Raw genomic sequence first — 20943 nt, forward strand, 5'->3', positions numbered from 1 at the left:
TTATTTTCTCTTAAAAAAAACATATCATTAATTTTTAAACTTAGATCCTGTTACATCATCTTGAAACAACAGACACCAAAGTATGAGAGTCAAGAGTCTAATAAACATTCATTTTATAATACTCTTTATTTGATTAAAGAATTTTCCTTCTTTGTGTACACTGGAATGTTATATCCCCTATGTATTTTACAGGGTTACAAAATGTCTCTCATTTTAAATATTACCCCAAAAGTAATTTCAGAAAAAAAAAAAAAAGTTGTGAAACTAAACAACTTTAAAAAAAAAATCATATGGACAAGCAACTTTCAAACAAAACTGGATTAATAAGATTTCTTGCCTACTTAACTACATGACAGATTTCTTATCCCAGTCCCCTTCCTCAAAAAAACCTTATGTGGAAACCAAGCCAGAGATAAGGATTCTTCCCTGATGCAGTTAAGGGAAAGGGAAAGGCCAGAAATTTCTTTGGCAAACAATTCCGCCCACGGCCACCTGTGTGTGACTGCTCTGCTTTGAGGACAGTACACTCTTTGCAGGGGAGGCCTGATGTTGTCCCAAGTGGGAGTGGTACTCTCCAGCCAGCTGGAAGTGCAGCAGGTCACCCAGTCATCTGCCTCTCCCCCAACCCCAGCCTGGTGCTGTGGCCTAGCAGCAGCCCCAGCAACCCTACCAAGTGCAATACTGGATCAGAAAGCCGACGCTGGGCTGGCTGGTGTAGCTTTCTCCGTTGCACAAGTCATGGATGAGATGGGGCACAAGGACACCCAACAAAAAAGGCTTGAGGGCCGGAAAGGAAGGACTTCAAAGACTGAGAAAGAGGAAGGGACTGAGAACACAGAAAAGAGCCAGGAAGAAGGAGACGGTAAATTCAAGGACATGTGAATGGATGACAAAGACCATGAACTCTTATGTTGTAGCTGAAGTACCCAAAGTGTAAAGAACCAGAAGTGTGGGCAGCAGCAGACAGGATTACTGGTGGATGTGAAAGCCCTCACTAGACATAACCATTCGCCTCTCAGGCATCTTGCAAGTGGAGGCTGTGCCATCTGGAAGCTGCTTCTCAGCGGTCTTTATTAGTGGCACAAGTGGGATTCACAGTACTGTTCTACACTGGAGGGACATGACTGGAAGGAAACAATGTGAAAAGAAATGGAGGGATGAGTGGACATAGGACAAGGACAAAGCACATCCTTATTTGTTCACTTCCTAGACCTCAACCCACTGAAGCAGTTCACCTGTATAGTCCAAAGATCGAGGATGGATTAGATCAACCAGTTCCCAGGAGTGCCAAATACAGTATCTATATACGGATGATCCCAGTGCTTGACTGAAGGTATAGAGAAAGAGAAAAACTGAAGGTAAAGGAAAGAAGTATGAAAGATTAAAATTTGCAGAGGAAAAATTTAAAAAACTAGTATGAAATGTAACTATGTTCAGGGATTAAAACAAAGGAGCAATAACAAGACGAAGGTAGAGCAATTATTTAACTGGGGGGGTGGGGTGGTTCTGGAGAGCATGCTTTCCTGCTGGCCAGTAAAATGTGCCAAAGAAATCAGCAGCCTTTCCCTTTATGTTTGTGTCTTTCTTTGCCAAAGAATGTCTCTGTGACACTTGAACACTGAGGGTGAGTTGAGGGTCCTTGCACGCAGAGAATCGTGCACTGTACCAGAAAAAAGGGTCTCCAATGGCTTGTAGATTTGGAAAAAACTCTTCAGCCACTGTTGGCTTCTTCTTTATTAATTTGAAAATTTTCCTTTCCAGTTCCCTCTTCTTGGAATTACAGGATTTCATACTTATCCACCAGGAAAGTGGTCTCTGTGGAAAACCTTACGGGGCTATTTCCATCTACCTGGGTCACTTTGGTAACCTAGGGAAACAAACAGAGAGTGAGGTAAAGCAGGAGGAGAGTGAGTCTCTAAGGTGCTGACTAAATTCTCAGGATAGAACAGATCAAATTCCCTTAAAGCAGTATTAAAAATAACTCAAAAACACTAAAAAAAGTTTAATTCACAATTGTAGCTTACAGCATCACTCTTCCCCACCAACATGATTAACTTATTTCTAGACAGAAAAGACAACTGTTAGCATAAGACATAGAGTAGTATCAAGTAAAAGATCTAGAACGAGTGGCCACTACCCAGCTCCCGCCCCATAAAACTGCAAACTTCAAAGACATTTTATCAGACTGATCAATTAGTATTTTGACCCAAAATGAAATATTCTAACTCTTCAATGTCATTTGCCTAATTTGCTCTCCAAGCTGCTCTATCACTTATTTTCTAGATATGGCTGGGTCCTTCTATGAGATCTTTTCTTTTCTTTTTATTATAAATGTCTGATTTAATAAATTACCTATAATATTAGGGCTTATAATGGCATCAACACAATGCTTCAACCACCGATTATAGTTTCTAATGAGGTTTTCAGAGAGTCCTACTCTTCCAATAGTCCCAAACAGGAAAATGTACCCATTTCTATGTCATGTCTTGTGTTCAATCCCATGCTCCCAATATTGATGGGCTTATGCCAATAATTGAGAGTGGAGAGAAAACTGCTTTTTGGAATTATCCAACAGAGGAAGGAAACTGTAACCGCCTAAGCACTTACAGGAGAGATAGAAACCATCTGGGAAGATAAGATAGGGCCACAACAACAAGCAAATCAACAAGTCAGAAGGGAAAATGACCATATAAATTGGGTACTTGTAATGCAACTTCAAAAACTAGAGAAACAATGAGTTAAAAATAATGATCTAGGGACGCCTGGATGGCTCAGCGGTAGAGCGCCTCCCTTCAGCCCAGGGCGTGATCCTGGAATCCCAAGATCAGGATCGAGTCAGATATCGGGCTCCCTGCCTGGAGCCTGCCTCTGCCTCTCTCTCTCTCTCTCTCTCTATCTCTCTCCTGTGTCTCTCATGAATAAATACAGAAAATCTTAAAAAAAAAAAGAAAAAAAAATTAATGATCTAAAGAATCAGTTCACAAATTTCCACTGCTTTGCTTATCTAAAGGACAAGGTCTACAACAGAACTGGCTCATGATTATCTGTATTAATGAAGGGAAGTTGTAACATAAATAATTCCAAATAGTGAGGCTTTTTATTTATTTTTATTGAGGGTTTTTATTTATTTTTTTTTAAACCATTCTTTTTTTTTTTTTTTAATCTTTATTTTTTTTTTTATTTTTATTTATTTATGATAGTCACAGAGAGAGAGAGGCAGAGACACAGGCAGAGGGAGAAGCAGGCTCCATGCACCGGGAGCCTGACGTGGGATTCGATCCCGGGTCTCCAGGATCGCGCCCTGGGTCAAAGGCAGGCGCCAAACCGCTGCGCCACCCAGGGATCCCTATTGAGGGTTTTTAAAAGATATTTATTTATGAGAGAGAGAGGGAGCACGCGCAAGCATGTGTGAGCAAGGAGAGGGAGGAGCAGAGGGAGAGGGACAAGCAGACTTCATGCTGATCGTGGAGCTCAACGTGTGGCTCGGTCCCACAACTGAAACCATGATCTGAGCTGAAACTAAGAGTTGGACACTTAACTGATTGAGCCACCCAGGTGCCCCCCAAATAATCCAAATATTATATCCATTTGTATTAGAATCACTTTTGCAGGGAAACAATTTTGCCTTCCAAGTAAAAAACTTTCTTGGGTCACCTAGGTGGCTCAGTCAGATGAGCCTTCAGCTCAGGTTATCTCAGGGTCCTGGGATTGAGCCACACACCAGATCAGGCTCCATGCTCAGTGGGGAGTCTGCTTCTCTTCCCTCTCCCTATTTCTGCTATCTCTTTCTCTCAAATTAATTAATTAATTTCCTGGGTTCGAATCTAGTGACATAAAAGGCATTACAAAATAAAAAATAAAAATAATAAATGAAAAAAAATATTATTTTAAAAAAGATTTTATTTATTTATTCATGAGAGGCACAGGGAGAGAGGCAGGGACATAAACAGTTTCCATGCAAGGAGCCTGATGTGGGACTCGATCCTGTGACTCCAGGATCGTGCCCTGGGCCAAAGGCAAGTGCTCAACCGCTGAGCTACCCAGGCATCCTGAAAAAAATATTTTTTTTTTATAAGGAAAATGGAAAGCTTTTTGTTTCTTTTTTTTTATTTTTTTATTTATTTATGATAGGCACACAGTGAGAGAGAGAGGCAGAGACACAGGCAGAGGGAGAAGCAGGCTCCATGCACCGGGAGCCCGATGTGGGACTCGATCCCGGGTCTCCAGGATCGCGCCCTGGGGCAAAGGCAGGCGCCACACCGCTGCGCCACCCAGGGATCCCCTGAAAAATAATTTTTAAAAAGGCATTAGAGGGGATCCCTGGGTGGCGCAGCGGTGTGGCGCCTGCCTTTGGCCCAGGGCGCGATCCTGGAGACCCGGGATCGAGTCCCACGTCGGGCTCCCGGTGCATGGAGCCTGCTTCTCCCTCTGCCTGTGTCTGGCTCTGTCTCTCCTTCTATCTCTCAAGAATAAATAAATAAAATCTTTAAAAAAAAAAAAAAAAAAAGGCATTAGAAAACCATGGATTGGTTGTTTTGGTACACGGCTTTTAAATTGTATGAAATTGGGACGCTTGGGTGGCTCAGCAGTTGAGCGTCTGCTTTCACTCGGGGGTCCTGGGATCAAGTCCCGCATCAGGCTTCTTGCAGGGAGCCTGTTTCTCCTTCTGCCTGTGTCTTTGCCTCTTTCTCTCTGTGTTTCTCATGAATAAATAAAATCTTTAAAAAATAATATTTATGAAATTAATTTAAAAAACCGGCAACTAAGATAAATCTTGCACAACACAAAAAGACTGTTATACGTATTCATATTCCATTTCTTTACCAATCTAGAGAGGAAAACTGAGTTAAAGCAGGAGAGGAACTGAAACCAAGATCATACAATGAGAATCAATAATGGAATCCACATGGAATATCAGCTTTTCTGATTTTTTTTCTCTTTAAAGTAAGTTCTAGGCCAAGATAGGACTTGAACTCACAATTGTGAGATCCAGAGTCACATGCTATATGGACTGAACCAGCCAGGCATCCCAGCTTTTCTGATTTTTGATGCCATTTGTTTATCTGGCATCCATCCTACCGCTTTCCCCGTATGTGCTCTCTATTAAAAGGGGATACCTGTATGTTACAGTAGTTTCTTTTGGAGATGAAGGAGACTTGAACAGGGAAGAAGTCGTTGGGCTGCCCAGCAATGCTGAACTCAAGGCTGCCGCTCTTATTTTTGGCATCAATCACTGGCAGGCACCACTCCAAGGTATTTCGTCGGCTGTCGTGTCGATACTCACCGTCAATCTCCCCAATCACTGGTGCGCCCACGCCAGATCTGTGAAGAGAAATACCTGTGTCACCTGAGCTGTCCAGAGCTGCAAGAACTCTGCCAAGGAAAATTAGCCCCAAATTTGATCATGCTTCTCAAATTCAGCCCCATTTTCAGTCCTAGAAAAAAATGAGGCTCCCTAACAACTTCAAGGATCAAAAAAAGTCCTAGCGCCTGGACTAAGGCTCTCACTCACTGCTTTATAGATAAGATACACACAACCAGATATATTCATGGGCTGCTTCAGTTTGTGGGTTAGATCTGGACCTAGCAGGGGACTAAGACTGACAAATGTGAGAAGTGGGATATATCTCCAAAAATCCCGCAGCAAGGGTTTGCTGCCTTATCAAGACGGAATTTTAACATAACGCAGCTCTCTTTATAGGTCAGTGGGGGGAAACAGGTTGATAGTAGTGATATAAAACCTTATATACAAAAAATAAAAATAAAAATAAAACCTTATATACTATTACGTGGTTATTTAGAATGGAGATGAATTTGGCCCTTAGAGAAGATGTCTTCAAAAGATTTTAGAATGTTTCAAAACCAAGGGGTGCCTGAGTGGCTCAATCCGTTAAGTGTCTGCCTTGAGCTCAGGTCATAATCCCATGTCAAGCCCCTGGAATCAAGCCCCATGGAATCAAGCCCCATGTCAGGCTCCCAGCTCAGTGGGGAGCCTGCTTCTCCCTCTCTACCCTGCTTGTGCTGTCTCTCTAATAAATAATAAAATCTTTCTTTCTTTTTTTTTTTTAAGATTTTATTCATGAGAGAGACATAGGGAGAGAGGCAGAGACACAGGCAGAGGGAGAAGCAGGCTCCATGCAGGGAGCCCAATGCAGAACTCAATCCCGGGACTCTGGGATCATGCCCTGAGCCAAAGGCAGACGTTCAACCACTGAGCCACCTAGGCATCCCTAAATGAATAAAATCTTTAAAAAGTTTCAAAACCTGTAGTTGATGCTGGTGGATCTGATTTACAATCCAGTCAGTCAACTTTTATGTGATAAGTGAAAACATGATCACTCCTGCCCAGAGAGTGAACATGATGGGACAAAGAGACACATGGCTGTCCTTAATCTGTCAGAGAACCAGGGCTAGTTAGGATGTACTTTGCACCCTCACACATGGCTGATAGGCAGTATCACCTTCTCCTAGACATTGCAAATTTACCATCTTTTCATTCACTAGTGCCATTCAGTGCTTCTATTAGGGGCAGAGTAAATAAGGAAAGACAAAGAGAAGAATTTAACAGTGATATAACATGATCAGCTCTTCCCTATCAATTGTATGGTCCCAGTTGTATATATGTTACTTCTTTCTGCTCTCTATTCCAATTCCGACTCTGATCTCTCAAATGATCAGTCCTAGACAAAAGGGTAAAATGTTGTGTAAGGGTCTCTTCTGGAGACTTGCAAAACTGAACTAAGACACAGGAAACCACCATAACCACAATTATAGGGTAAATGGAGAAGCCTAAAAATTGTGGCATCCTAAAAATAGTCTAGTAAAATAAATCTTGAAAACAAAACCCACACCTGTCACCAACACCCAAGTCCTACAGTGGTTCAAGGCAGCCATCTATTATTCTGAAAGAATAACCAAGCTATGAAGAATTAAGACAGTCATTCCAATAAAGGAGAGATTGGTAATAAAACGTTTTTTTAAATGGAAATGAATGACTAAAAACCAAACCTGTCTGGGTAAGCGTTTGAATTATCAAAAAGGAAAAAAAAATTTTAAAAGGAAAAAAAGAATTATCAAAAAGGAAACAAGACTACCAATTAAATTAAAACCATTTTCTTTGCAATAATAACTAAACAGTGTAACAGTAAAGATACACCAAGAATACATTTACTGGGGGTTCAGTATTACACCCTGTACTTAATCATGGGGGCAGGTACTGAGAGGAAGAAGAGAGGAGCTGGCCTCACTAGTGATATAATAGAGCACACTCACTGGAAGTGCTAGTGAGAGAAACTTCAGGGCAACAGTATTTCCAGATGACCCTAGAAAGTAGGTCACTTAAGCATATATTAAAAAGTTACTGGACCTAAAAATAAAATAAAAAGTTTTTGGAACTGATTTTCTAGGGGTGAGGGACATTTTCACTATCTTAATTGTGGTGATGGTTTCACAGGTGCATACATGTCAAAACTTATCAAATTGTACAACTTAAATACGTGTAGCTTACTCTGTCATTTATACTCAATAAAACTGTTAGAAAACTTATGAAAATGAATGTAAGTATGTGCTCCAGCAAGAATCAATAATTACCCTAAAAACATAATCTCAGGATGCCTGAGTGGCTGAGCAGTTGAGCGTCTGCCTTTGCCTCAGGGTGTGATCCCGGGACTCCAGGATCACATCCCACATCGGGCTCCCTGCATGGTGCCGGCTTCTCTCTCTGTGTCCCTCATGAATAAGTAAATAAATTATTCAAAACAAAACAGAACATACTCTCATCTTTAGATGAAAGTTCAGAGAGCCAAGTAAAAGAAAAATTCAGACTGACAGATTCAATTTCTGAGTTGCAAAACAAAACCAACACCTTTCTTTTTGACTGAGAAGTGGCTCCTCCTTCTGGAAGTCTTCATTACTACAAGAACAGAGGCCCAACATCTGAAAACAGCTCTACAACTACAACTGGCTTTGTTTGAGTTGGCTTTAAACACAGCAAAATCCACTCGTTTTAGAATGTACAGCTCAATGCATTTTGTATGTAATCTTATAAACACCATCGCAGTCAAGTCACAGAACTTCCACTGTCCTCCCTTGTGCCCTGTTGCAGTCAATTGCCTTCCTCTCTATCTCCTGATTTCTGTTCCAAGAGAATTACCTTTTCCAATGTCCTAGGAGAGGAAGTATATAATACTGTGGATTTATCTAACTGGTTTCTTTTATTATAAATGACCTTAAAGGGACCCCTGGGTGGCGCAGCGGTTTAGCGCCTGCCTTTGGCCCAGGGCGCAATCCTGGAGACCCGGGATCGAATCCCACATCGAGCTCCCGGTGCATGGAGCCTGCTTCTCCCTCTGCCTATGTCTCTGCCTGTCTCTCTCTCTCTGTGACTATCATAAAAATAAAAATAAAATAAAAATAAAATAAAGACCTTAAAAAGCAGATATTTTAAAATGGATGACCAACTAAGTGCTGCCTCTAAAACAAGCTCCAAAAAGCTAGTTCTATAAGCCCAGTACAGGGAAAAAAAAAAAAAAAATTATGTGGGGGATGCCACTTACGGGAGTGGGATGGTGATAATCACATCATTCAGTTCCAAATTATCTTCTTGTAGCTCATATTCTATGTTGACATCACAGCCATTTCCACTCTCTGAGGGCCAGCAGTTAACTGAGAAGAAAAGCAAAACAGGAATATTCAAATATTAGAAAAAGAGTTACGAAAATTTAACATGGTAAGTCAAAGCTGACAGCTAGCTGCAGGCCTTAAACATCTTAATATAAACTACTATAAATAAGGTTAAAAATTAAAGCTATTAAAAATGAACGTTCAGGGCAGCCCTGGTGGCCCAGTGGTTTAGCACCATCTTCAACCCAGGGTGTGATCCTGGAGACCCGGGATTGAGTCCCACGTTGGGCTTCCTGCATGGAGCCTACTTCTCCCTCTGCCTGCGTCTCCGCCTCTCTCTGTGTGTCTCTCATGAATAAATACATAAAATCTTTAAAAAAAATGAATGCTCATATTTAAAATATACAAAATGCAGCACCAAGTCCATTTTGAAAGAAAGTCATTCTGTCAAAAAGAATTTTGCTACAGCAATGAAGATAAGCATGTACAAGCCAGAGCTATTTCTAGTTCTTAGTACAGACTAGCTTAGTGGGACTGGCCAGAAGCACTTACTTGTCAGTGGAATAAAAGATTCTTCTGTGGTCTGTAGTCTCCACTTTAGCACCCCTACATCACTGTTGACTGGAAATGACTTCTCCGGATTCTTCAAGCCAATTAGAGATTCTGCAGTGAAAAGTTTTTTATCCACATTTGGATGGGTCTGAAATGAGAAGAAAAAGAAAACTGAGGTTCAAGCATGATAATAAACTAACTCTGGTCTTACCTGGCCCATAATCTAAACACCTAAGATAGAGTACCACAGGGCACCTGGCTGGCTTAGGTGGCAGTGGAGCATGCAACTGTTGATCTAGGGATTGTGAGTTCAAGGCCCATGTTGGGTGTAGAAATTACTTAAAAGTAAAATCCTTAAAAAAACAAATAAAAATAAAATAGAAATGCCAATTCCTTCTCATTTGAAGAAAGACTTCTTCTTTAAAGACTTTTAAAAATATTTAAGACATTAAAAAAAATAGTAATTTGGGGCACCAGGGTGGCTCAGTTGGTTGAGCGGCCAACTTGATTTCGGCTCTGGTCATGACCTTGGGGTCATGGGATCTCACCTTGCACTGGGCTCTGTGCTCCACGGGGAAGTGTGCTTGACATTCTCTCTCTCCTTCTGTCCCTCCTTCCCACCCCACCCCCTGCATGCTCTCTCTAAAATAAATAAATCTTTTTAAAAAATAGTAATTAAAAAAAATAATTTTAATTCCAAGGCATTTTGTTTGTAATTGAACAAGTTAATAATTTTGTAATTGAAAAAGCTGAAGACCTTTAACCAAGTCCTTTCTAAAAATACTTTACAGGAAGCCACATCATGGTAGGGCCAAGCAAGCCAAGTAGAAGACTAGGGTCAGACACTCATCAGATGCCTGGATCATATAGCAGTCCTGGCCTTAGAGTCAGAAGGTAGGAGAGGGAAAAGCTTCTATGGAAAGTTTAGTTGCAATTTTGCCCAGAGCACTGAAGTTGTTCAAACTCAGGCCAAGTAAGATAAACTAACCTTCTATTTTTATTTTTATTTTTTTAAAGATTTATTTATTTGAGAGAATGACAGAGCAAGCATGAACAAGGTGGGGGGGGATGGGCAGAGGGAGAGGGAGAAGCAGACTCCCCTGAGCAGTGAGCTGATGCGGGGCCTGATCCCAGGACCCTGGGATCATGACCTGAGCTGAAGGCAGATGCTTAACCACCTGAGCCACCCAGGACCCCCAATAAACTAACCTTTTAAAAAGAAGTCCTATTAAGACAAAAAAGGGAAAAAAAAATAATTCTTGGACAGTAGCCTACATATACTTTAAGAGCCAGCAAAGCTGTCATCAAAACTACAAGCATTACTCCCAAAAGACAACTTAGTGCTGATTATGGGGGAAAAATAAAGAAGACCAAAAAAATACACTCTTCCATGAAAATGCTTTGTCCTTCTGACAAGAAATACAAGATCAACCATTTAAATAAAATAAAATGTGACAACTGTAATAACACAAAGAAGTTTTATACTTATCCACATAGGTGGAACATACATATTTATTTTGTAAGGATTTTAACTTTTCAAATATAATTAGATATTGCCCTTTCAGGGCAATGAATGACTGAGTGGCTCAGCCAATTAAGTATCCAACTTCAGCTCAGCTCATAATCTCAGGGTCCTAGGATTGAGTCCTGCATCAGGCTCCTGTCTCAGCAGGGACTCTGTCCCTTTCCCTCTGCCTCTCCCCGCTACTCGTTTTTTTTCTCTCTCTCTCTCAAATGTAGTTTACACAATGACAGGATGAGTAAATTTAGTGTCACAATCTATTTTATTTTTTAAAAGATTTTATTTATTTATTCATGAGAGACACAGAGAGGCAGAGACATAGGCAGAGGGAGAGGCAGGCTCTCTGTGGAGAGCCTAATGTGGGACTCAATCCCAGGACCCTGGGGATCACACCATAAGCTGAAGGCAGACGCTCAACTGCTGAGTCACTCAGGCGTCCGCACAATCTGTTTTTTTTTTTTTTTTTTAATTTTTATTTATTTATGATAGTCACACACACAGAGAGAGAGAGAGAGGCAGAGACACAGGCAGAGGGAGAAGCAGGCTCCATGCACCGGGAGCCCGACGTGGGATTTGATCCCGGGTCCCCAGGATCACGCCCTGGGCCAAAGGCAGGCGCCAAACCGCTGCGCCACCCGGGGATCCCCGCACAATCTGTTTTAATAAAATATCTCCTTATTAAGTTTAAAAACATGGCCATTTTTAGGGCGCCTGGGTAGCTTAGTTGATTGTCTGACTCTTCATTTCAGCTCAGGTCATGATCTCAGGGATCCTGGGATCAAGCTGAGCCCCACAGAGGGCTCCACATTCAGCAGGGAATCTGCTTCTCTCCCTTTTCCCCTCCTGCTGCTCACACTCTCTAAATATATAAATAAATCTTTTAAAAACTGCCATTTTTTAAAAACTGTATTTCGGCAATACCTTTAATTATTTTACTTTTTGTGTAACATTAATAAATAAGCACCTATTTGTATCTTTGTTAATGAGTATAAAGTCATTAGATTTTTTTTAAAGATTGTATTTGAGATGGAGGGAGAGAGGGGGAGAGAGACAGAGAGAGAGAACATGAACAAGGAGAGAGGGCAGAGGGAGAGGAAGAGCGAGAAGCAGACTCCTCATTGAGCAGGGAGCCTGATCTGATGCAGGGCTCAATCCCAGGACCCTGGGATCATGACCTGAGCTGAAGGCAGACACTGAACGAACTGAGCCACCTAGGCACCCTATTAATTAGATTTCAAAATGACCTTTCATTCAATTCTACTATTAAAAGGCTATTCTAATACAATTGCTGTCAGTTGCTCTCAACTCACCTGGGAAGAGATTTACTGCCTAAAGGTATCCACTGTATATAATAAATTAACTTCTTTCCTAGGTATCTAGAATGGCACTAGTTATAGAAATCAATTTTCTGCGTTCTGTGGTTCACATGAGAAACTTCAGTCAAGAAAGACTGTGCTAGGCAGAAAAACCGAAGTCTTAAGACTATACTCCCTTAGCCAAAGCCTCCAGCCTCCACACACCTGTAGCTGCACCCCTTTCTTATCTTCATTTTCAACATGGAGACGAATGCGGCCAAATTTATCATCTGAGATCCTAAGCATGATCATGCCATGCAACTCCATATTCTGCAATCCTCCATCCCGTCCACAAGTCAGTGTAATCTTTTCCTCAATCTTCATGTGCACACTGTAGAGAAAAAGTAATAAATCTGTTCATAGAGGTAGAAACCAGAATTCCCTTTCTCCAAGATTTAATGGTGATTAGCCAACAACAATTTATTTTTAGATGCTGCTATATGTACAGAATCTCACAGACAAGTTCCCACCAGTGCAAACAATGTAGTAGTTATTCACTGAAGAATTGTTTATGATAGAAGTTTGGAAATAACTTAAAAATCCATAAATAGGGAACTGCTTAAATACATAAAGGTATAGCCACAAAAATGAATACCAAGCAGTTATGGGAAAAGGGGGTAACAAATGAAATTCTTTTCACTTGAAAATAATTTCAAAAATTAAAAGATTAAAATTATACAGGAATACATTTATACCTTCTTAAAATGTTATTAACATTTTATTTCACCATTTCTTTTATCATTTGCATAACTCTGTGACTATTATTTAATTTTTTCCTGATCTACTTAGAGGCAGGTCATGCATATCATGGCCCTTTATCCCTAAACATGTCAGAGTACATCTTGTAAGAATAGGGATATTCTCTTACATAACCACAGTACTGTTATCAACTTCATAAAATGACATTGATACTTGCCTACTCGATCATCCACATGCCAATTCTGTTCAGTTGACCTAGTAATGTCATTCAAAGTAGTGCAAGATCCCAGGTCACCTGACTGGCTCAGTTAGTCAAGCGTCAGACTCTTGATTTCAACTCAGGTCATAATCTCAGGGTCCTGGAATCAAGCCCCTTGCTCAATGCAGTCTCCTTAGGATTCTCTCACCCTCTCCCTCTGCTCCTCCCCCAACTCACACACATTCAGTCTCTCTCTCAAACAAATGGGTAAGATCTTTAAAATAAAATAAAATAATTTAAAGATTTTATTTATTCAAGAGAGAGAGAGAGAGAGAGAGAGGCAGAGACACAGGCAGAGGGAGAAGTAGGCTCCATGCAGGGAGCCTGACGCGGGACTCGATCCTGGGTCTCCAGGATCATGCCCCGGGCTGAAGGCAGCGCTAAACTGCTGAGCCCCCCGGGCTGCCCTAAAATTAAAAAAATTTTTAAATAAAGTACAAGATCTAGTCTAAGACACAGTATTATGTTTAGATGTATCTTTAGGTTTCAAATAAGGCTTTTCTCATCTCAAAAAAAAAAAAAAAAAACAATTGGAAAATGTGTCTAGTATGCTACCACTGTGTAAAAAGAAGAAAAATGGAATATGTATGTTTTTATTAGCCTACATATAGACTATACCCCTCAGAAGAATATACCAAAAAACTAGTTAATACTAGTTGCCTCCAAAAAGAGAAACTTGCCTGGCTGGGTAGAAGACTTTTTATTTTAATACTTATTTCCTCTGTAGATTTACCTTAATCATTTAAGAGGGGGTGGTGAGGAACAGAAGAAGAAGGATAAACAAACTCCACGCTGAGCACAAGTGCAACCCTGACACAGTGCTTGATCCTACAACCTTGAGATGAACTGAGCCAAAATCAGACATGATTGGGCGCGTTCAGGGTGGTATGGCCGTAGACCTGAACCAAAATCAAGAGTGGGACATTTAACTGACCAAGCCACCCAGGAGTCCCTATAATACTTTTTAAACCTTTTAAATTTTGAACTATAGAATGTATAACCTAATAAAAAAATAAGTAAAATAAAAAGTGCTGCTGTTCTGGGCAATTACTAAGTATAATCTATCCATATTTTCTACTAAAATTATTTTTAACTTGGGTAAACTGCAGATACTAAAAAGAACATTGTGGCATCCTGCTTTATTTCAGCATATAAGTCTTCCCAAAAACAAAAGCTTGATACATAAGACTACAAAGTCATGTATCTTAATGCAGGGTTGGGGCACCTGAGTGGCTCAGTCAGTTGAGTGTCTCTCAGTTTCGCTTCAGGTCATGACCTCAGGATCCTGAGATCAAGACCCACATTGGGTTCCCCGCTCTAGGCAGAGTCTGATCAGGATTCTCTCCTTCTCCCCTCTGCCCCTCCCCCCATTCATGAGTGCATGGGTCCCCTTTACTTTCACAAGAGTTTGTTCCAGGCTCAAGAAGTATTTCATCATTTAGAAGAGTCTCAAGCCCTAATACATGGTGGATTCCAACAACTTTTTAAAATAGTGTCAAGCCTTTGTCTCACTCAAAGCAACCACTCAGAACAGCACAGGAGCTTTAGTGATTTCAGAGATTTATCCTAACGTAACCCTGTCCATCTCATACAGAACAGGACATAGAAAATACTCTTCTTTTATGTACACCTGATAAAAGTATCTTCTCAGACTCATCTTTCACTTGACCCCAAAACCATCAGCAACAGAAGTCTGGGCTTCAAGACAAGAAATCTGAGTCATGAATATGTGAGCTTGCTAAAAAAAAAAAGTTACGAACCAGTCCTGAGATAAGAGACAAATCAAAATATTCTATACTGAGTTCAAGTATTGAAAAGGCAAAAGATAATGTTTTAATTTGCTGTTAAAAATATTTATAAATTTTGTGTTAAAGATTGATTCATCTTAAAGTTTAATTAGGGCACCTGGGTAGCTCAAGCATCTGCCTTTGGCTCAGGTCATGATCCTAGTGTCCTGGGATGGAGTCCCACATCAGGCTCTATGCTCAGCAGGGAGTCTGCTTCTCCCTCTTCCTCTGCCCCTCCCACTTGTGCTCTCCTGCGCACATGTGCTCGCTTTCTCACTTTCTCTCAAATAAACAAAATATTTTTAAAAATATAAAGTTAGAGAGAAATTAAAGAAAAAAAAAAAAAGGAAGTTTAATTAAAAGAAGACATGCCAAGGACAGCCCGGGTGTCTCAGCGGTTTAGCGCTGCCTTCAGTCCAGGGCGTGATCCCAGAGATCCGAGATCGAGTCCCATGTTGGGCTCCCTGCATGGAGCCTGCTTCTCCCTCTGCCTGTGTCTCTGCCCCTCTCTCTGTGTCTCTATGAATAAATACATAAAATCTTAAAAAAAAAAAAAAAAAAAGAAGAAGAAGAAGACATGCCAAAATATAGTGTAGGGGCTACCACAGCTCTAGCCATCTAATTCAAGTCCGCTGGTCATGTACATACTAGGCATAAAGACAAGTTACTTTTATTAAGTTTTATTTTTTTTTTTTATTTCAAGTTTTCATTCATTTATTTACATATTTTAAAGATTTTATGTATTTATTTGACAGAGAGGGAGCGCACAAGCAGAAGGAATGGCAGACAAAGGGAGAGAGAGAAGCAGGCTCCCCAAGAAGCAGGAAGCACAATGTAGGGCTCAATCCCAGGATCTTGGGATCATGACCTGAGCCAAAGGTAGAAGCTTAATCGACTGAGCCACTCAGATACCCCTCAAGTTTTTGTTTTTTTTTTTAAGATTTTATTTATTTATTCATGAGAATACACAGAGAGGGGAGAGAGAGAGAGAGAGAGAGAGAGAGAGAGAGAGAGAGGCAGAGACACAGATAGAGGGAGAAGCAGGCTCCACGCAGGGAGCCTGACGTGGGACTCGATCCCGGGTCTCCAGGATCACGCCCTGGGCTGTAGGCTGTGCTAAACCGCTGAGCCACCCGGGCTGCCCTCAAGTTTTTATTTAAATAAAGTTTTATTTATTTACGTAATCTCTACACCCAAAATGTAGCTTGAACTCACAAGATTAAGAGCCACATACTCTACCAACTGAGCCAGTCCGGTGCCCAAGGCAAGCTACTTTTAGATTTAGCCAGCACACTAGGGTGCCTGGGTGGCTCAGTTGGCTAAGTGTCAGACTTGATTTCAGCTAAGGTTATGATCTCAGTCTTGAGTTCAAGCCCCATGTGGGTGTCTGCACTCACTGGGGGTCTCCCTGTGTCTCTCCTTCTCTTTCTGCCCTTCCCCATGCCTGCATACACACACATGCTCTCCCCCACTCACTAATAAATAAAACTTAAAGAAAAAAAAGATTTGCCTTCTCCCTCTGCAACCCCTCCCACATGTTCTCTCTAAAAAACAAAACAAAACAAAACAAAAACCTCAGCCAGCACAGAGTTAATAAAAGTTAAGTTCTAAACTTCATAGAAAATAGCTGAGCACCCTCCAATCACGGTTAAAGGGAAGAAGAAGAAGAAAAGGCCCCATGTTAAAATCTAGGATGTACTCTAAGTCTTTTTTTAATATTTATTTATTTATTATTTATGATAGACATAGAGAGAGAGGCAGAGACACAGGAGGAGGGAGAAGCAGGCTCCATGCCAGGAGCCTGACGCGGGACTCGATCCCGGGACCCCAGGATCGCGCCCTGGGCCAAAGGCAGGCGCTAAACCACTGAGCCACCCAGGGATCACCTACTCTAAGTCTTTTAAATCTGGAAAAATTAAAAGACGGACAAAAAATCTGTAATTCAGTGAAATATTTTTACACATTATGTGGCCTGTTCTTACTGAAAAAGTTACTGCTTACCTTTCCATATTAATGGGTGGAGCATGCACTTTGGTTGCTTCAGAAGTACGCTTGCCCATATTGGAGGACATGATAGTTTCACCTTCAGATTTCAATTTGTCCACAAAATTATCTACTTCCTTTCCTTTGGCTCCAAGTTTCAAAGCCTTGCTGGGGCCTGAAGGCCTAAGTGGAAGAATAAAAAAATAACAAAATTAAGGGGGGAAAAAAAACCACATATATGACCTTAAAAAACATTAATAACCCATATCATTCAAGCTTTCCCTGAAGCTGTTCTTTAAAAAGAATGTGATGATCTTAAGGGAAAAACTCAAGCATCCTAGGGTTTAGTAGAGCACTAGGCAATTCCCTGCCCAAACTGGCTGCTAAGTCACCATTAATATATAAGCTTCAAGGACCTACAGACCAAAGGTACACTTGTATAAGCATGCATGATCAGATGAAAACTTTGTACTTTCCATCCTGATAAATGCATCTGTACATAAATAAACTCTTGCATATACTTTCAGGTAGTTCACAGATTCTGACAACCACTCACACCAAGATTTTTAAAAACCCAGATTATATATAAACAGTTAAATATCCCCTACTTTCCAAAATAAGGCAACTCCCATGGTACAATTTGTAAAAGAACCCTCTTTTACATACAAAAACCCCCTACCACATTCCGATTTCTCCTTTATTCTTTTATTATGTAGTCAAACTTAGTATTATATCTTACTTTAAGTCAATCATTATTTTCAACTTGCCCAGAAATCAGGTATCACTCCAAGATATACACATATAGCTTTCATCTGCCATTCTAGGGTTGCTAATGATACACTGGATTATACCTAGCTGGTGCAGGTGCCACTTTTGGTTTATCAGTTTCAATGATGGTCTCTGTGATCATGGCAGCTGTGCTGCCTCCAGATACTGCAGAGCTTCCAAATCCTCCAAATCCTGGTGCTTTTTTGCCCTGTCTCTCTGCATCTCTTCGAGCCTGTTGTAATTCCTTTGCTTTACGCCGCATCTCAGCCTTGGCTTCACGTTCTTGAGTCTACAAAAAGAGAGATCCGTGGATGTGGCTTTGAGTACAGTCTATACTAACAAATAAGAACAGGAAAAGAGTAAAGCCTAAAAGAAAGATATATAAGAAGTACCAAAGAAGACCCTATTTACCTCTCTAACTGCTCTGAACACCTTCTCCTCATGAGAATCCATTTCAGTGAAGGTTCTGATCTGTGCCAGGTTAACATTCTCCCGGTATCCCAGGGCAACAATTTCATCAAAAGCAAAAATTAAATCAAAACAGTGCTCTGAGATCTCATTCTCCTCTAAGGCTCGGCAATACTCAGGGATCTGATTGAGGGCAGCAATGGAAAAGAAAGATTTAATATGTATCAGCATTTATGTTTTCCAAATCTTATCCTTTAAAATATACAAATTTCAAATAAAATAAAATCCACAAATTTCAATAAAACCTGAATCCCTCTGTTAGCTCCTCTACTCTTTTAAGCAAGACTTCGGCATAAAGTCTGTGTATTGTGTCTCTATCAGTAAGCCTTAGCTAACAAATATTATCTAAAAATATGTACACACAAGAGTCAGAACCACCAAAACAGACTGGAGCAACCGCTCAATAGCTAGGAAACAAAAGGTCAGTTTGTACATTCTCTTCTGGGATACTTACAGTCCAGGAGGACACAAGTGTATGCTGAAAGAATAAGGAGCTATAGCAATAAACTGCTGTGGTGGAGGGTATGCAGCATGCAAACTGATAATCATCAGCTGCCATGGGGAAAAAATAGTTTCACAGTGAAAATTTAAAGCAGAAAACTATGACCCACTATTACAAAAGGACTCTTACCACTCTTGAGAAAAGCCTTAGGGTCTCCAGATCTTCTAAGATGTTACTGTTTTTGGTAGTGATCAGCACCATGTACAGTTTCTCCATAGGCTGGTAGACATATCTTACACTCTCTGTTTCAACAAATGTATGTTGTTTTCCAGTGTTCATGAGCTTTGGGAAAGCTGCTAACAAGCCCTCAATCCGAGTTCGGGTCATCTCCACAAACTGTCGAGAAACAATAGCCTTTCCTGCTTTTGTGCAGACCGCTGCTGCCAACAGCACCTGCCAGGAACACATGTGTAAGTACTAATTATTGTAAGATGTAAGACAACATCTGTTTTCTTAGCATACTCAGATCTTCCATAGAATGACACACCCAGTTAGTGACATGACTATTAGATGCTAACTTTCAAACTCTACTTCATTGCTCTTTTAATTCTAGTATGTAATTCATAAAGTACAGCTATAATAAAGCAGAATGGAACTATGAGTCCTATTTTTCAATAACCTACCTTAAGAAAATGTTAAAAAACTTTTGCCAAGTCTACAAATACATTTAACAGATTCCCTGACTCAGAAATGGGTTGCTCTCTGCTTTGGCAGCCCAGTAAAGGGTAAACTTTTTCTAAGAACAGAAATCTCCACAGCCAACACAAAGGTCTGACCAGGCAGATTAAAGGTTTGTAAGAAGCCCCTGACCTTTCCTATCTTATTTACCTGGAACACGGAAATAATCTAGCGAGTCCAAATTTATCTTTTGTTCTTTAATAACCTTTCCATCTCTACTATCCTACACCTCTACATATGTAAACAATCTGTAAAATGAAAAACTAAATGACTCATGTTTCACATGGGTTTTGACACTGATCAATGATTAAGACCAACAGCCTTTTTTCATAGTCTGGCATTCAGTAAACAAAACCAAGCACCAAAGGAAGAACAGAGACCTCAATTGCCATTATAGGAGTAAGAAAATTAAGTATATGGGATGCCTGGGTGGCTCGGCAGTTAAAGGATCTGCCTTCGGCTCAGGGCATGATCCTGCAGTCCCCAGATCGAGTCCCACATCTGGCTCCCTGCACAGAGCCTGCTTTTCCCTCTGCCTGCATGTCTCTCATGAATAAATAAATAAATCTTAAAAAAAAAAAAAAAAAGAAAGAAAGAAAGAAAAGAAAGTTAAGTATAGTGTTAATCATCTCTGCAGTACAGGATCCCAAGAATTCACAAATACAAGTAGCAAAAAGACTATATGCACATTTTGGAAGCCTCAATGCTAAGATACAACCTCTGAAATATCAACATCCAAAAAATTTAAAAAATGAAATATCAACATCCTACTGGTCAGGCTTCTCAGCTTTATAGAATCCTGTCCTCCATAGAGGTGAGCAACCTGAAGGAAAAACAAGTAAGTCAATTCCAATATTCTCATAGTTTGAGTACATCAAAACAGTTCTGTAATAATTATAGGAGAACGCAATGTCCTTATCTACCAAGAATAAGTAATTAGGGTATTTGGGAGATAATCATCATCATGTTCATTTCCAAGCAGCTAGGTAAAAAAAATTTATATTGGAAAGGTGTTTGATCTATATCTTGTACAAATCATTTCATTCTATCAAATGGATTTTTATTTTTACTATCAAGTCTACATTGAAACCGAATTATCCCAGCTTAAAGTTACGTTCATGTTGCATTGAATTAAAAAGTTTTTAGGGGATCCCTGGGTGGCACAGCGGTTTGGCGCCTGCCTTTGGCCCAGGGCGCGATTCTGGAGACCCAGGATCGAATCCCACATCAGGCTCCCGGTGCATGGAGCCTGCTTCTCCCTCCGCCTGTGTCTCTGCCTCTCTCTCTCTCTCTCTGTGACTATCATAAATAAATAAATAAATAAATAAATAAATAAATAAATAAATAAGTTTTTAGCTATTCCACTAAGCAGCCTGAGATGATCTCTGAAAATGATTCACTATTCACTTGTCCCAGACAACCCAACATAATCATGCAAATCAAGAGGTTCAAATCTTTGTGTTCCTTCCAGGCCATAAAGGTGTGTATATCTGAAAAGCCACCAAGTATCTGAAGGATGTTACTTTATAGAAGCAAAGCGTGCCATCCTGTGACTACAATGATGAAGTTGGTTAAGTATATGCCCAAGCTAAACAGTGGGGCTGGACACAAGCTCAGTGGCCCAAAGAGTGGTGGATTTTTACTGCAGAGACTAATGCTGAACTTAAGCGTTTAGATGGATTCTCTGGTCATTGAGCACATCCAGGTAAACAAAGTCCCCAAGATGCAGCAAGAATTTAAGAGCTCAC

At 40.5% G+C, this 20943-nt stretch overlaps 1 protein-coding gene across 1 annotated transcript in view; it reads right to left on the reverse strand.

The window, feature by feature from the left end:
- Positions 1-107: 107 nt before the first annotated feature.
- The window catches only part of ARCN1 (archain 1), a 28189-nt gene continuing 7353 nt past the window's right edge, over positions 108-20943 (reverse strand). Inside the window, exons 2-10 of the mRNA XM_041771887.1 lie at positions 18647-18910; positions 17959-18138; positions 17631-17836; positions 16798-16962; positions 12217-12382; positions 9175-9322; positions 8556-8664; positions 5118-5322; positions 108-1867 (exon numbers count right to left, since the gene is read on the reverse strand). Coding sequence (XP_041627821.1) covers positions 1778-1867; positions 5118-5322; positions 8556-8664; positions 9175-9322; positions 12217-12382; positions 16798-16962; positions 17631-17836; positions 17959-18138; positions 18647-18910 — 1533 coding nt within the window. The 3' untranslated portion in view covers positions 108-1777. The remainder of the gene's footprint in view (positions 1868-5117; positions 5323-8555; positions 8665-9174; positions 9323-12216; positions 12383-16797; positions 16963-17630; positions 17837-17958; positions 18139-18646; positions 18911-20943) is intronic.

Source organism: Vulpes lagopus, chromosome 10 (genome assembly GCF_018345385.1).
Source record: "Vulpes lagopus strain Blue_001 chromosome 10, ASM1834538v1, whole genome shotgun sequence".
NCBI lineage: Eukaryota > Metazoa > Chordata > Mammalia > Carnivora > Canidae > Vulpes > Vulpes lagopus.